The sequence below is a fragment of the Danio aesculapii genome, chromosome 17, assembly GCF_903798145.1.
Source record: "Danio aesculapii chromosome 17, fDanAes4.1, whole genome shotgun sequence".
In the NCBI taxonomy this organism is placed as follows: Eukaryota; Metazoa; Chordata; class Actinopteri; order Cypriniformes; family Danionidae; genus Danio; species Danio aesculapii.
Window position 1 is genome coordinate 14,477,227 of NC_079451.1, and position 17,859 is coordinate 14,495,085.

Sequence of the window (17,859 nt, forward strand, 5' to 3'; positions counted from 1 at the left end):
TGCTCTACAAGTAGTTGTCTAAAATAATCAAAATAGTGTGCAGATGTACTAGAGGGAAGAAAATGAAAATCAGGGCATTCCTCAAAGGTTAGTTCGCTCAAAAATTAAATAATAATATTAATAACTCCCCCTCATGTTTTACCAAACCCCTGAGACCTTAATTTGTCTTCAGAACTCAAATTGAGATATAGTTTCCTGGTCAAAGTCCAGAAAATTACCAAAAAACATCTTTTAAACAAACCATATGCCTTCTGTGGTTCAATCAGAATATTAAAAAGCTATGAGAATACTTTTGTGATCACATAAAACAAAATATAATGACTTTGTTCAAGTTTTTTTTAATGTGAGATTTGGTATATTGTGACATTCATAAGCAACTTCCTCTATTTGAAACAAAGCACAGGCACATGGAAGAAAATATGTCAAATTACACATGAATGTGTGATGCATGCCAGGATTGCTTCATTGTTAAAATGCATAGAAATGAAAGGCACCATCTTTAGCAACTTTGCTATCTGTTTACAAAATGAGGTCCATAGTTTCCACACAGCTCTCAGATCTGCTATAAATGCTGCTCTCCGAGTGTGAAAATCAGCTGTAGTGCACGTAATGAAACTCCCCTTTCATGCAAAAAAAATAATTAATTCAATTTTTATAGATCTAATGAACCGTGGAGGTCATACCGAATGGTTCAATATTTAATTGAGTATTGCAGGATCCCTAATACAAAACAATTTATTTCTGTCATGAACACTCTTGGGATTTAGTATGGTAATGAATATTTATATGGAAATGTTGATGTATTTGGTCTTGGTGGAATAAACCTGCTACTCTGCTGCTGCTTTGATTATTATGTAACAAGTACCGAGACCAGCTACTGTCAGTATAATCACAGACATGCCAATCTTAGAATATAACACACTGCTTCTGGACACATAATATATATGTGACCCCTTTAGCTGATCTAAACACAGGTGGAGCTGGGGTGGAGGAGGGTCTCCGAAAACATGCTGCAGCTTAACTGCGTAAATCGACGTGGAGCATTTAAACTCATGAGTAGCAACCAATCTTCTGCGCCATGTAGCTAATGACACAGAAGCAGATTAGGTGACCTATCAGCCTGCATGCGCATAGAGTTTTATGGCAGAAATTTAACTTTACAGTACATATAAAAAGTAAGCTGCATGTTTCTTTTCAACTTGGCTGAGCTGGCAGACAGCAGCTCTGATACCTAAACACATAACCTACAAAAGTAAAAATTTCATCCAATATCACCTTTAAAATAATGTTATTTTACTTGATTCCTTCTCTTCATATTTCATTAAAATGATCAATAATTGAAAATTTATTCTATAGCAACAGATTGGCCTGCTAACGTCAGTCAAAAAGCAACTTACAGACCTGGCATGTGACTCGCAGGAGTTGTCTAAAATAATCAACGGCATGTGGTGGTATCCCTGAGGGTCAACTGCGAAATCCTCCTCCTCCGTTGCACAGAGAGTCAGGTCCCGACTAGCGGCCTGTGTGGCTCCAGTGGAGTGAGACTGATCAGGCTTGTCACAAACACAGAGCCTCGGCTAGCTTCACCGTTGGCTGCACAAACTAGGACAGCTGACATTTAGAGACGAACGGGTGCTGCGCTAAACAACGCCAAAAAAGAGCAACGAACAGTGCTCAGTGCATATTTGCAGGGCTAAGCTGTCTGAGGTACACAATTCTTGTCTTTTTTTAAGCCTTTAAAGAGCTTGAATTTTGATATGATAAAAATCGCAGTGTTTTCTTTTTAGCATTAGCATTTAGCATTCTAAATGTAAAACATTTGTTTTGAAGAGTTAGGGCTTACCCTTTGAACTCCCAAAGTTAATACCAAAGAAGAAAGACACCATTGTCATTGTCCTTTGTTTCTCTCCACCAGTGCAGACTGCTCTCATGACAAGCTCTTTGTCCCTGAGGGACAAAAGTGAATTTGGGAAGGTAAACATGTCCGGACTACTAAGACAAAACCAGTGAGACGGCACACTCCAGGCAACTATCATGGTACATGACACCATTCCTCCCGGTGCCTACATGGCCTTGTTCTGCTGTAGCAGAGTGCAAAGCCAAACCAAGAGAGCAGAGAACGTCATTGGAGATTTGTCATGATGAAGATTTGAGCTGTCAAAATGTCATCCACCAGCAACTTGTTCGAGGAGTGATAAAAGACTATGATGCTGACTTTCAAATGTCTTACAAATTCATGCTACAGAAGGTACTTACAGAAAGAAAGATCAGATCTCTTAGGAAAATAGACACTAGCTATGTAGAAGAGTCTCGCTTTGTTTCATCCAAAGATGCGAATTAAACTTGAATATTGCAAAAAAACATTTACGAATAAAGCACCGATTCCATACAATGAATCAAAGAGAAGGAAACTGTCACTTCCTGCTAAACTGAGGCCAAATCTGGAACTTATCTAACAAAATAACTTACAATAACTCACGAACGGTCCAAAAACTAGTACACCTAAATTAATGTTATAGAAAAAGATTACATACAAATTTATAAAAGAGGAAGAATCAAGAGAAGCAAAAAAAAAAAAAAAAAAAAAAAAAAACGTAAAAATTTTGTTGAAATTTTGAAGGTTGTAATTTTTTTTTTGCAATATTTTGCTTGAATTTAATTTTATTATCTTTCAATTTCTAAATAAGTTTGGTAGCTAAAATATTATTTTAATAAATAATATTATAATAACAATAAATAATAAATATATCTGTTTAATAGATCTGTTTTTTTTGAATGCACCAAAATACATTGCTTATATTCACTGAGAAATGAATAAAAATATTCATTTTCAAAATACTGTACTCAATTATGCTGAGCATTGTAGATTAAGAATGTTCTTGCACCACAGAAGATGAAACACAATTAAAGCGTGGTGGCTTTTGGAGGTGTGAGACCTCTCTTTAGGAGCGCAGTCACTCAAAACAGTTATGGAAGTAATAATACTGAACCACTTTGATGATTTTTGTTACCATATGACCCCTTAAAACTACATCACATGGCTATTTTGATTTATTTTATTTGAATTTATTTGCTTATTGTGTTTCCATCGTAGTTTATGCCCAAATCTTTATATAAAGCAACTTAACCCTCGTTTACGGTTTAAAATTGACAAATTGTACCTCTTCCCAATTAGGGAAACTAGCAACAATCAAGAACGCATGCTTATAAGTAGGGGTGTCAAAATTAATTGTTTCTTCGATGCACCGCGATCAGACTCAAACAATTCGGTATTGGTTCAGTAATAATCATAACCGATTATTTTTCTGATGTTATTTATCACATATGTGTTATATGGTGGTAGCTTACTATGGTGAGGGAGGAGACAGTGAGTAATTAAAACGCTCCAACCACTTAAAAAGCAGATAACTGTGCACAATTTACGATTGTGTAGTCGTCTATACTGAATCAGCTGATCGCCACAGCCATTTACCATCAGTGTCCGTGTCACTGTTTCCTGTACAGTGACAGAGCCACGCAGCCTTTTCTTTTGAGCACATAATCGATCATAGGCATTAAGAACTCACCCAACAATGTTCAAAAACCAAGCAGGATAATATTTACATTTGTTATACGTGCTCAAGTTGTTCTGTGCATGTACTTGAGCTTTGTTTAATACATAAAAAAAGTGTTTTCTTTGAGTAGGTAAAATTAAAGGTCCAGAACATTTATCTGACTGCTTGTTTTAAAGGGCACCTATGGTGAAAAATCTACTTTTCAAGCTGTTTGGACAGACATATGTGTAGGTATAGTGTATATAGACCAGGGGTCACCAAACCTGTTCCTAGAGGGCCGGTGTCCTGCAGATTTTAGCTCCAACCCTAATCAAACACACCTGAATAAGCTAATCAAGGTCTTACTAGGGATACTTGAAACATCCAGGCAGGTGTGTTGAGGCAAGTAGGAGTTAAACCCTGCAGGGACACCGACCCTCCAGGACCGAGATTGGTGACCCCTGGTATAGACCATCATATTGGTGTGATATAAACACACCCAAATCCTTTTTTTCAATTTAACAACATAAAAACGGTGGACTACTTGAAGCGGTTTTCAGATCGACCACAAATTGACGTAGGAGTGCGATACCCCACCCAACGAATTGATTGACAGCTGCGTATTAACATGCCCTAGTAGTCACGTGTATAATCATACCAACAAGACAGGACGTGCACAAAGCAACCGGGAATAAAAGGTCTGTTCAGTTCACTAGGATCATCAATCATCATCAAATGTAATCAAAGGTGAGTTTTACAAGTTTAAAATGTTTTAAAACAGAGCATGTGTGTAATGAATTACAGCGATTTACTTCAGCTTTACTTCATTAGTACAGCCGCGTGTCTGGACAAATATCAAAGATGCTTCAATCCCGGTTTGTGGACGTTAAATCAGGTTTATTTTGCACATTAACATAACAGATATCCATACAGCAGTGGATTTAAACCTGTATCCTGTCACATATGCATGCAAAAAGAGTGCAAAGCTAAACGAGCTCACTGTCTGTGTGTGTGTATCTGTGTGTGTGCGCGTGAACTTTGCAATGACATTGTTTGTGACTCATCATTGCAAACTCACAACAAATGCATCAAATACTAATTGGTAAAGTTCTTACTGTAGTATTTCTCACAAATGTGAGATCTTCTTTCTTTATATCTGTCTGTCGTCTGAATCAGCCGAGGGAGGAGATTAAGGCACGCAGAAAGGCATGTAGAAACGGTGGGCGGGGAGGACTAGCCTTAAAGGCGCAGTACAACAAAACCGCAAAATTTTTCAAAAAGGTATAAAAAAGAAACTTATAAAAGGTATAATAACAAATCTGATGGCCGTTTTGAGCTGAAACTTTACAGCCACATTCTGGAGACACAAAAAACTTATATTAAATCTGAAAAAAAGGGTAACCTAGGTGCCCTTTAAAGGACAAAATTGTATAACAAATAATATATAAATACAAATGATACATTTTAACACAATAATTATTGTGTTGCAAAGTAAAATCTCACAACTCGACCTACAATTAGGGGGATACAAAGTTAGTGTTAGCTCTACTATAAAAGATCTGGGTGTCATATTAGACAGCAACTTAACTTTTAAAAATCATATATCCCATGTCACAAAAACTGCTTTCTTTCATCTGAGAAATATCGCTAAGTTACGAAGTATGCTATCCATGTCAGATGCAGAAAAGCTAGTCCATGCTTTTATGACTTCTAGGCTGGACTACTGTAATGCACTGTTTGCTGGCTGCCCAGCATCCTCTATTAACAAACTTCAATTAGTACAAAATGCAGCTGCCAGAGTTCTTACCAGGTCTAGAAAATTTGATCACATCACCCCAATTTTATCCTCCTTACACTGGCTGCCTGTTAAATTTCGTATTGAATTTAAAATATTGCTTCTTACCTACAAAGCTTTAAATAATCTAGCTCCTGTTTATCTAACCAATCTTCTGTCTCGCTACAATCCAACTCGCTCTTTAAGGTCTCAAAACTCAGGGCTCCTGGTAGTACCTAGAATAGCAAAGTCGAGTAAAGGAGGCCGAGCCTTCTCATTTATAGCTCCTAAACTCTGGAATAGCCTTCCTGATAACGTCCGAGGCTCAGACACACTCTCCCAATTCAAAACTAGATTAAAGACCTATCTGTTCAGTAAAGCATACACTTAGTGCACCACTTGGGGGCTTCCACACAGGTTATGCATCTTGTTGATATACACTGTGAACATCAGCTACGCTAATTATTTTTTTTATTCTCCATTTCCACCTGGGGATACTCTTCCCGAGGCCCTCAGACTATGCAGAGCCACTGATTCGATCCAAGACCAACGACGAGATGATCCCAAGGTTTTTATATCCTGGACCTGGCCGAATCCTGAGCAGCTACTGTGATGGTCATGGAGGAGTGGAGAACATGAGACTGATTCCTGTGACGCTCCAGAGACAGACGAGTCTTCGCTGAGGCCAGCTTCCAGCCTCCGCCACTGAGACTACAGCTCTGCACAAGACGTTTGGCCAGCGGAGAAATTAAAATGGTCGTGCCCAACTGAGCCTGGTTTCTCTCAAGGTTTTTTTTCTTCACTTCCACCTTTAGTGAAGTTTTTTTTCCCTCTCCGCTGTCGCCACTGGCTTGCATGTTTCGGGATCTGTAGAGCTGCGCATCGTTGGATTTGCTCTTCAGTATTTGGACTCTCAGTGGTGATTATTAAACCACACTGAACTGAGCTAAACTGAACTGAACTTAAACACTACAAACTGAACTACACTGTTCCTATTTACTGTGACCTTTTATGTGAAGCTGCTTTGACACAATCTATATTGTATAAGCGCTATACAATAAAGGTGAATTGAATTGAATTGAATTAAAATATCAAATTATGTATCGAATTTAACTGAATCGATGGCATGATAATCGTAACTGAACCAAACCGTGAGACCAGTGTTGGTTCACACCTCTACTCATAAGTATTAAACAAATAAAGAAAGGGAGCTGTAGAAAGGCAGCAGAAATCTGAAATCTGAATAACTGCTGAAATCTCTCAGCAGTTATTCAGAAACCATCTGCCCTTCATCAGTGTAAATGAATATCAGCTGCTTCGGTCCATCATCTACATTAACAGGATGATGAAGATGAAACCAGGGTGGACATTTCAGCAAGACAATGATAAAAAAACACAGCCAAGGAAACTCTCAAAAGCTTTCAAAGAAACAAATTCAAGCTGTAGAATGGCCCAGCCAATCACCTGACTTGAATCCAATAGAGAATACAAAATACAAAAAGTGTTCATCATTCCACACTTCTGTTTATCAGTTGAATAAGTGCATTATCCAGGTATTTAAAGTGCACTTACTCATTTATTTAAACGTATATATGATGTCATGGCTTCACAAAATGTTATTATAATAAAAGTCAATAGGACAAAAACAGCCCTGAACGTAATGAAAGGGTATTTTATAAAATGAATTGTAAAGAATTGTTGAATTTTTGAAAATTCAAAGCATTTTCCCAAAATATGTCTCAAGATAAGATTTGTCACCAAAAATCATTCGATTTGCTGAAACACAGAGAAAGCTGTGGCCAAATTAGGCCTCACAATCAGACCAGAGTGGATGAAAACATCCACAAAAGCACACAAAGGTTAAGACTTAACAGTGTAAACCCTGCAAACTCTATTAAAGATGATGAATAAAAAAAAAAAACCCACAATTGTAGACACCAATACATCAAGCTTCGCAACAAATTAGCCGGATATAACTCCTCCACAGCAGTAACATCAAAAACCCATGCTGGACTTGTAGCTAAAGTGAGTTTCAGTGCAGTAAAGTCCAACCATACATGTCTGTGCATGAGTGCTGTGTACTGCATAATGCTGAGATGGTGATGCTGATGACGGCTGCTGTTTTCCGTATGTTTACCATCATTTCAGCTCTCTTGGGGAGGACAAACGTGGCTCCAACTAGAAAAGGCCATAGAGCAAGGGCCTCCCGAGGCTGTACACGCCCTCTCACGCACACATTGGCACAGACATACACATAGTAGTGTGACAGAGACGGGCAAATAGGAAAAAGAAAAAAAGAGAGGGCAAGACACGGGGTGACTGGAAGGAGAGGCGAGAGAGAAGGCCTGCAGACACAACAGAGCTCAGAGTTGATTGGGTGTGACAGGCTGCTGATTAGTCAACTTACAGCCTACACACACACACACACGCACAAACAAGAGCGGAGAAAAGAGCACTCGCACAAGAACGACCTATTCTTATATTCACCTTTGCATGAATCTTTTTTTTTTTTCCGCTGAGACATTTTTATGCACTGATAAACAGATAAACATCTTTCAAATCAAAGGTACGGGGGCTAACATTCTTTCTAAGAGTGCATGCTGATGGATCCGTCTTACCTTGAGAAGATAGATAGGAATGTTGCTAAAATCCACAGGGAGCTTGAGAAGGAAACGAGCAGAAAACTCCCCCGTCTAGAAGGAGAAAAAAAAAACAACACTTGATCAAATCGTGAGCGCATACACTCTGTAACACCGCTCACACACCAGTTTCAGATCAGATCACATATTCCTGTATTAGAATTGATCTGCATCACACATTCATTGTGTTGTACAAAACAAAACAATGGGATTACATGGATCTAGTGGCCCGTTTCCACTGAGTGGTACGGTACGGTTCGGTTTTATGGCCATTTCCACTGTCAAAAATCGTTCCGAACCGTACCGTACCACTTTTTCAGCACCCTTTCGAAAGGGTACCAAACACGAGAAAGGGTACCAAAAGGCGGAGCCACACGTGCAGCTGAACGCAATTGGTTTACAGAGATACGTCTTTCGCTAACGCAACAAGCCAGAATGAAAACAAAAAACCCGCCATGTTTGAAATACACACACAGCCGAGAGAATTATAGCGAATATATAGAGAATAATACACACATAGCGGAATTATAAATACATATAATAACGAGCCATGGTCGATCTGGGCTCAAACAAACCTTGTCGTCGTCTGGATGAACAGCCACAAAGCCAAGAAGAAGAGCAGATTTACCCTGTGCCCCGTAGTTTTTTACGAGCCAGTCTGAGGCGCGAGCGGTTTCGCTTTCTTGCTAGCGCTCGCGCACGTCTAACATTATATCTGAAACAACAAAGTTCTTGAGGTGATGATAATAACCTGCGCTTGATTATTGACATGCTTTTGAAACCCGATCCTGTCAGACACTGACAAACACGAGAGTGAAGCGTGAAGAAACAAAGGAGAAGCCGGAAAAAAAGGAGCACATTATTTATCAGCAGACATGAACAAAATGCCATGTATAACTAACTTATTATCTTCACATTTTGGACTAATATGAACTGGGAATGACAGAATTACTCTTTAACAGAGGCTACATGTGCTGCTGAAGATTACAGACACAGATAAGAGGTTTTCACTGACTGTAGGCTATATTTTGTGTTGTTTTGAACCTAAATATGGATGAAACGTCTGTTGTGTGTGTTCTTCTGTAGTTGGTAACATATCGGAGACTGTATGGGGCTGTATGTGTTTATATATGTTCATTTATTTAGTTATTTAATATAATTACAGACGTTACAGTAGGCTGTTTCACATTGTCATTGATTTGCAGTTATAATCACTCATGTTCATTGAAAAATTAGTAATAAACATTTCTACACAAGTATTTATGTGTGTAAAGCATCTGTTTTATGAGAAGTGCTTTTCTTATGATATGTAAGTGACCCGTACAGCTTTATTGTAGACATTTCCTCGAGCGAGAATGACGTCGACTGAAACTTTCTGTCATACAGCACGCCCACCAAAAGGGTACCCTTGTTAGTGGAAACGCAAGCCTGATAAAGGTGACCCATACCAAACCGAACCGTACCGTACCAGTCAGTGGAAACGAGCCATAGGGCTGTGCAATTTAGCAAAATATCTAATTACCGTTTTTTTTTTTTTTGACAGATTTTGCAATTTTGATTTGATTAACGGTTTAATTTTGTTGTCAAGCTTCAGCTCAATATTCTGTATCGCAGCTTCTTACTGCTAAAATGCAGTGAGTGTTAGTTCAAAAAAGGGAATGAAAAGATATTAATTTTTACCTAAACATTTATTCAAATTTATTTTTAAATATCCAGAAACTGAAACAATTTTTAATCTAGAGCAAACAGCAAGCACAAATAAAATAACCTTACCTTTCTGTAAACAAGCTTAGCTCAAATTAGGGAGATAGTGTAGCTTATTACACAAACAAAAAAATAATAAATATAAAAATACAGAACTTTCAGCAAACTAACATGGCTGAAACAACTCAGAAATTGTACTTTGCTGTTGCTTGCTACTAGATTAAATGTCATTGGCAATAGTTTTAACTGACTTTTTAGCAAGACACTCCTTATATAGCCGTCCGTGGTGCCTTTTTAGGTGCTGATTGTTGTATTTCCCAGTGCTTTGACAACAATTCTACAACAGCTCTTACAAATTACCTGTTTTTGTTCAGTGTCTGTGACTTTGAAACCAAAATATTCTCATATTACTGATGTCCTGTTATTGTTTGATATTAATTAGTCTCTTAATGCTTCTGAAGTGGCAAATGTCATAATCCCACTCGTCTGCGCTTTCCTGTTTGTTTGTTTATTTAGTTTTTTATTGTGGGCGTTCTGCATAGTTTGGTTGCGCAATTCTGACTGGGCAAAACGAACGTGTGCTTACTCAATTGGCTAGTAAGACTAGGGCTCTATCATACAGTAGGCGCAATAGTAAATAGTAAAAAAAAAAAAAAAAAAAAAAAATTCCATAAAAAATTGTGAAATCATATGAGCTGCAAGAGTGTTGCTGTTTGAAGTTAATGAAGCAGCTTTAGCATGATGAAAAAAATTATTTGCATTCAAATACATACTCTACTGTATTGTAAAGTATTGTACAGTATTGTACTGTATTGTAGAGTAATATTGCTTGGATACTTTGCAAGTAGAAAAAAAAAAATTGAAATGTAAGGTATTTTGTGTGGATGTATACATGATGTGCGGTGTAGCGACCACCATGAAACTGAAACAGGTAGTAGTAATGTATACTTTTTACTTAATTACATATTTCAGGCCGTACTTCTTTACTTTTAATTGAGTACAAAAGTGTAGTTAGTAATTCAACTTTTAGGAGAGTTGTTTTAAACATGAGCATCTGTACTTCTACCTGAGTAAAGGATGTGTGTACTTTTGCCATCTCTGAGCCTTATTATCTCTCAGGAGAAAGCTTCTTTGGAAGAAGTGTCATTTCCGGTCAAAAACAACTTACTGGTTGAATAAAAATTTGCCAGAAGTATGAATCATTTCAGGCTTGACTGTTTTAGATGCCAATGCTTGGTCCCCTTAAAGCAGGGATGACAAGCTCAGTTCATGGAGAGCTGCAGCCCTGCACAGTTTAGTTCCAACCCTGCTCCCACACGCTTACCTGTAGGTTTCAAACAAGCCTGAAGCACTTTTGTTTAATTAGGGTTGGAACTAAACTGTGCAGAGCTGCGGCCCTCCAGGAACTGAGTTTGACACCTGTGCTTTAAAGGGACAGTTCACAAAAAAAAAAATACTGTTCTGCCAAAGTTTACTCACAAAAAAGTTGGCGGATTTTGTTCTGTTGAACATAAAAGAAAAAAGAAATAATTTAAAAAGTATTGGAAACCAATAATCATTGACTTCCATAGTAAGAAAAAAAACAAAACCTATGGATGTCAGTGTTTACAGACTTCCAGCATTGTTCAAAACATCTTCTTTTGTGTTCAACAAAACTCAAACTAGTTTTAAACAAGAAAAGGGTGAGTAAAAGATGACAGAATTATTATTTTGGGGTAAATTTTTCCCACAAAACACAGCTCACTTTAAATTCACTTTGATTGCTTTCTAAAGTATATACAAATGTTCAAATTTTAAACGTACTTTGCTGGATCACTACTTGTTTACCTTTACATAATATATGTATGTTACATCATTTACAGATGAGGATTACACAAATGTTTCCTAATCATACTGTTATCCCACAGACCACATCCCTTAAAAGACTGAAGCCTGCAGTATGAAGCAACACACTCATGCCCACAGCCCAACATTCTCTTCCCAAAAACACAACCACATTATAGAACTTTCTGAGTGTGTCCAACTGTGTGTGCATTCAAACCAGTCTCTTCACTGTGCCCTGTGTATGAATCATCTGACATTGATATTCTATGGAGTCAGATCAGTCTCAAAAATAATATGTTTACAAAAATAAAGCTCATACACAGAAAAATTCCCATTTACAAAATACAATTTGTAAATTCAAAACAATTCAAAAGTACACAAATCCGATTCGTAAATCCAAAACAATTTTTTTTTGAATTTACGAAATGTGTTTTGAATTTATGAACTGTGTGTTGAATTTAGTAATTGAATTTGCACATTTATGAATTGTGTTTTGAATTTACTAATTGGATTTACACATTTATGAATTGTGTTTTTAATTTACAAATTTGATTTACATATTTATGAATTGTGTTTTGAATTTTATGAATTGGATTTGTGCATTTATGAATTGTGTTTTGAATTTTATGAATTGGATTTGTGCATTTATGAATTGTGTTTTGAATTTACTAATTGGATTTACACATTTATGAATTGTGTTTTTAATTTACGAATTTGATTTACATATTTATGAATTGTGTTTTGAATTTACGAATTGGAATTGTGCATTTATGAATTGTGTTTTGAATTTTCTAATTGGATTTGCGCATTTATGAATTGTGTTTTGAATTTACGAATTGGATTTGTGCATTTATGAATTGTGTTTTAAATTTATGAATTGTGTCAAATTTAGTAATTGCATTTGCGCATTTATGAATTGTGCTTTGAATTTACGAATTGGATTTGCGCATTTATGAATTGTGTTTTGAATTTCCAAATTGGATTTGCGCATTAATGAATTGTGTTTTGAATTTACAAATTGTGTTTTGAATTTATGAACTGTGTTAAATTTAGTAATTGCATTTGTGCATTTATGAATTGTGCTTTGAATTTACGAATTGGATTTGCGCATTTATGAATTGTGTGTTGAATTTACGAATTGGATTTGTGCATTTATGAATTGTGTGTTGAATTTACGAATTGGATTTGCGCATTTATGAATTGTGTGTTGAATTTACGAATTGGATTTGTGCATTTATAAATTGAGTTTTGAATTTACCAATTGGATTTGCGCATTTATGAATTGTGTTTTGAATTACGAATTGGATTTGCACATTTATGAATTGTGTTTTAAATTTACGAATTGGATTTGTGCATTTATGAATTGTGTTTTGAACTGTGCTTTGAATTTATGAACTGTGTTTTGAATTTATGAACTGTGTTAAATTTAGTAATTGCATTTGTGCATTTATGAATTGTGCTTTGAATTTACGAATTGGATTTGCGCATTTATGAATTGTGTTTTGAATTTACAAATTGGATTTGCGCATTTATGAATTGTGTTTTGAATTTACGAATTGGATTTGCGCATTAATGAATTGTGTTTTGAATTTACAAATTGTGTTTTGAATTTATGAACTGTGTTAAATTTAGTAATTGCATTTGTGCATTTATGAATTGTGCTTTGAATTTACGAATTGGATTTGCGCATTTATGAATTGTGTGTTGAATTTACGAATTGGATTTGCGCATTTATGAATTGTGTGTTGAATTTACGAATTGGATTTGTGCATTTATAAATTGTGTTTTGAATTTACCAATTGGATTTGCGCATTTATGAATTGTGTTTTGAATTACGAATTGGATTTGTGCATTTATGAATTGTGTTTTGAATTTACGAATTGAATTTGTGCATTTATGAATTGTGTTTTGAACTGTGCTTTGAATTTATGAACTGTGTTAAATTTAGTAATTGCATTTGCGCATTTATGAATTGTTTTTTGAATTTACGAATTGGATTTGCGCATTTATGAATTGTGTTTTGAATTTACGAATTGGATTTGCACATTTATGAATTGTGTTTTAAATTTGCGAATTGGATTTGCACATTTATGAATTGTGTTTTAAATTTGCGAATTGGATTTGCACATTTATGAATTGTGTTTTAAATTTACGAATTGGATTTGCGCATTTATGAATTGTGTTTTGAATTGTGTTTTGAATTTATGAACTGTGTTTTGAATTTATGAACTGTGTTAAATGTAGTAATTGCATTTGTGCATTCATGAATTGTGCTTTGAATTTACAAATTGGATTTGCGCATTTATGAATTGTGCTTTGAATTTACAAACTGTGTTTTGAATTTATGAACTGTGTTAAATTTAGTAAATACATTTGCGCATTTATGAATTGTGTGTTGAATTTACGAAATGGAATTGTGCATTTATGAATTGTGTTTTGAATTTACGAACTGTGTTAAATTTAGTAATTGCATTTGTGCATTTATGAATTGTGTTTTGAATTTACGAATTGGATTTGCGTATTTATGAATTGTGTTTTGAATTTTATTAATTGGATTTGTGCATTTATGAATTGTGTGTTGAATTTACAAATTTATAAATTTCCTTTGACTTTCTAAAGAAGATATTTCAAAAAAAGCCAGAAACGTGTAACCATTGAATTCCATTTGTTTTCCCTACAATAGAAGTCTATGGTTACAGTTTTTCAGCTTTCTTTAAAATATCTTCTATTGTGTTTGGTTCATAAAGGTTTGGAAGGAGAGTAAATAGTGAGCACAATTTTATTTTTGAGTGAACTATCCATTTAACAGCACATAGCACACTACTGTAAGAAAACTCCCTGTAGCAATGTATATAAATGTCAGCTAAAAACATATGTGCCAATATTGAAAAATTGCACAAAAATAACGCAGTTATTACCATTTTTTTATTAATTAAAAAATTATATTCAAATACTTTTTTGATCCAAGTATCTGCTAGATTGTGTTATTATGTTTCATTAAATTAAATAACCATCAATTGTCTGTTTGTTAATTTAAAGGGATAGTTCACCCAAAAATTCAAATTCTGTCATTATTTACTTACCCTTGTTTCAAATCTTTAAGAGATTCTTTCTTGTATAAGAAAGAAGATATATCAAAAATAAGATATTCTGAAGAAATAGTAGTTAATAGCTATTTATCAGTAGTAGTAGTGTAGTTGTTTATAGTAGTTGCTTTTCCTTCTTCGGAAGTAATTGGTTTTCATCTTTCTTTAAAATATCTTCTTTTGTGTTCAACATAAAGGTTTGAAACCACTCAAGGGTGGTGAGTAAATCCTCATTTTGGGTGAACTATCCCTTGAATGAGATAAGATTTTTTTATTTAATGGACATGTGATGCAGGACTGGTACCCAGCTGTTCTTGCGTCCGGCATAGATCTCCATATTACGTCCATAGTTTGGGTCTTCGAGCAGGCTGTCGTATTCAAAGAGCAGACGGGAACTGTCACGCAGCCGCTGGCACTGGTACTGATGGTACTGCTGCAACATCTCCTTCACCAGCAGCAGGAGACACTCCGGTTTACCCGAGTCCCATGACACCAAGTTCTGCAAGAGAAGGAAAAAAAAGAAAGAAAAAGAGTGGGAGTTAGCTATTTATCTTATAAAATAAGAGAACAAAAATGTTGACGGGGGAAAACAGAAACATCTAATCTGATTTTCAACCCACTTGTACAAAAATCCCACATATATGCTACACAAACCGACCAAGTGAATATTAATTGCTCAAAAGAAAATGGTTAAAAAAGCAATCCCAAATCCCTTTGTTTCAATATGTTAATGAAATATATTTGTTGCATTATGGTTATTTAAAAATATCAGAAATTAACTGGATTGTAAAAAAATGGATGCAGTTTTAAAACATGAAACTCTTTCAAAACCAACTGGTTAAAACTTAAGTAGCCTTGGTGATACCAACAACATTGAAATGTGAATTCAGATTACCTTTAATGTGTATTACTATTGCAAATAGGGTTGTACTGTATATAAAGATTGCTTTCAATCAGGTTTCCTAAATATTCCCCCATTTGCCATAGTTAAAATACATACTCCCAGAAAACCAAGAATGAACCTGACACGACTAGAAAAAAATTGATTTGCACATTTCTGAATTGTGTATTGATTTTACGAACTGTATTTGCACATTTATATTACATTTACATTTACATTTAGTCATTTAGCAGAAGCTTTTATCCAAAGTGACTTACAAATGAGGACAAGGAAGCAATTTACACAACTATAAGAGCAGCAGTGAACAAGTGCTATAGACAAGTTTCAGGTGTGTAAAAAGTCTAAAAAAGTCTAAAAAGCAAAGCATTAGAAAATTATTATTATTTTTTTATTTATGAATTGTGTTTTGAAATTACAAATTATATTTTGTAAATATGAATTGTAAATATATATTATTTTTGAGACTGATCTGGCTCCATAATATTGAGCCCAAAAATCATGATTTGTGACCTAAAGTGATAGTTTACCCACAACTGATCATTCTGTCATCATTTACTCGTTTGTTCCAAACCTGTTTGACTTCCTTTGACTTTCTAAAACAGATATTTCAAAGAAAGCCAGAAACCTGCAACCATTCAAAGTCAATGGTTACCGTTTTTCAGCTTTCTTTAAAATTTCTTCTTTTTGAAACATGAAACTCTTTCACAACCAACTGGTTAAAACTTAAGTAGCTTTGGTGATACCAACAACATTAAAACGTAAATTCAGATTAACTTTAATGTCTATTACTATAGCAAATAGTGTTGTACATAACGATTGTTTTCAAACAGGTTTCCCAAATATTCCCTCATCTGCCATGGTTAAAATACATACCCTCAGAAAACCTAGAATGAACCTGACACCACTAGAAAGTCCCTGTAAAATCAAAATTAAATTATGAAGTATAAAGAGTTGATACCAATATGTTAGTCTTAAGGAATTTATAAGGTAGCATGCTATAAAAAAATGCAAAAGAATCACATTTAGCAGATATAAACATTCAAAGCAGTATGATTGTTATTAGGGTTAGGATTAGGACCATTAAAATGCTCTCTAGGATTTGATACATCCCATCCCCTTCATTACACTATTGTTGCTGCTCAGATTGGTCATTGATCAATTCAAAGAGTGTTCAAACAGAGGGTTCGCATAAACATGTCAAATATAGGAAAATAATAAATGATAGACAAACTGTATTTATCTGAACTCCTTTATTAGTTGTCTTAAAAAGGGCTATGAGCTCTCTTCGGCAAGCCCTGAGGGGTAAAATGCATTTCACATGCATACAAAGTCAGCATTCAGGAAACTAAGAGATTCAAAATAAAACCTGTTATATACACAGCGTCCATTTTTTATTTGGTGAATAGTGCTATATAGAGAAGCAGATGGTATAAATATGACTTCCTTTGGGGTGTAAAAGTCTACTTTCACATAATTGTCCTATGAACCAACAAAGTGCTCTGGTTTGAGCCACTTAAAATCCCAAAATGTACTCTTCTTACATGTTTATAGCTTTTATAGCAGTGCTCGTTATAAATGATGTGCACTTCAATGTTTTGTAAAAATGCCATCAAAATCTTTAATAACATAACACAACATAACGTAACGTAACATAACGTAACGTAACGTAACGTAACGTAACGTAACGTAACGTAACGTAACGTAACTTAACATAGCATAGCATAACGTAACGTAGCATAACATAACATAATATAACGTAACGTGACATAACATAATGTAACGTAACTTAACATAGCATAACGTAACGTAGCATAACATAACAACATAACATAACGTAACGCAACATAACATAATGTAACGTAACTTAACATAGCATAACGTAATGTAGCATAACATAACATAACAACATAACATAACATAACATAATGTAACGTAACATAACGTAACGTAACGTAACTTAACATAGCATAACCTAACTTAGCATAATATAACATAACATAATGTAACGTAATGTAACGTAACGTAACATAACGTAACATAACACAACATAACGTAACATAACATAACTTAGCATAACATAATGTAACGTAACATAACGTAACGTAACGTAACATAACGTAACTTAACATAACGTAACGTAACGTAACGTAACGTAACGTAACCTAACTTAACATAGCATAACGTAACATAACATAACATAACATAACATAACATAACATAACATAACATAACATAACATCTAGGCTGGAACATAAAACATAACACTTACTTTAAGGATAGTCTGGGAGGAGTTTTTTTTTCGCCTCTCTTTTCCCTTATGTATCTTATTTACTCCTCTGTGTTACCTCTCATCTGACCTGTCTTCCCCTGAAATGTGTGATGTTTGTGTATGGTCAGA

General features: G+C 35.1%; 1 protein-coding gene across 2 annotated transcripts in view; it reads right to left on the reverse strand.

Annotated features, from left to right (window-relative positions):
• The window catches only part of babam2 (BRISC and BRCA1 A complex member 2), a 194,306-nt gene that overhangs the window by 90,317 nt on the left and 86,130 nt on the right, over positions 1–17,859 (reverse strand). For both annotated transcript variants that reach the window (XM_056477401.1, XM_056477402.1), the window contains exons 5-6: positions 14,865–15,059; positions 7,926–8,000 (exon numbers count right to left, since the gene is read on the reverse strand). In XM_056477401.1, coding sequence (XP_056333376.1) covers positions 7,926–8,000; positions 14,865–15,059 — 270 coding nt within the window. The remainder of the gene's footprint in view (positions 1–7,925; positions 8,001–14,864; positions 15,060–17,859) is intronic.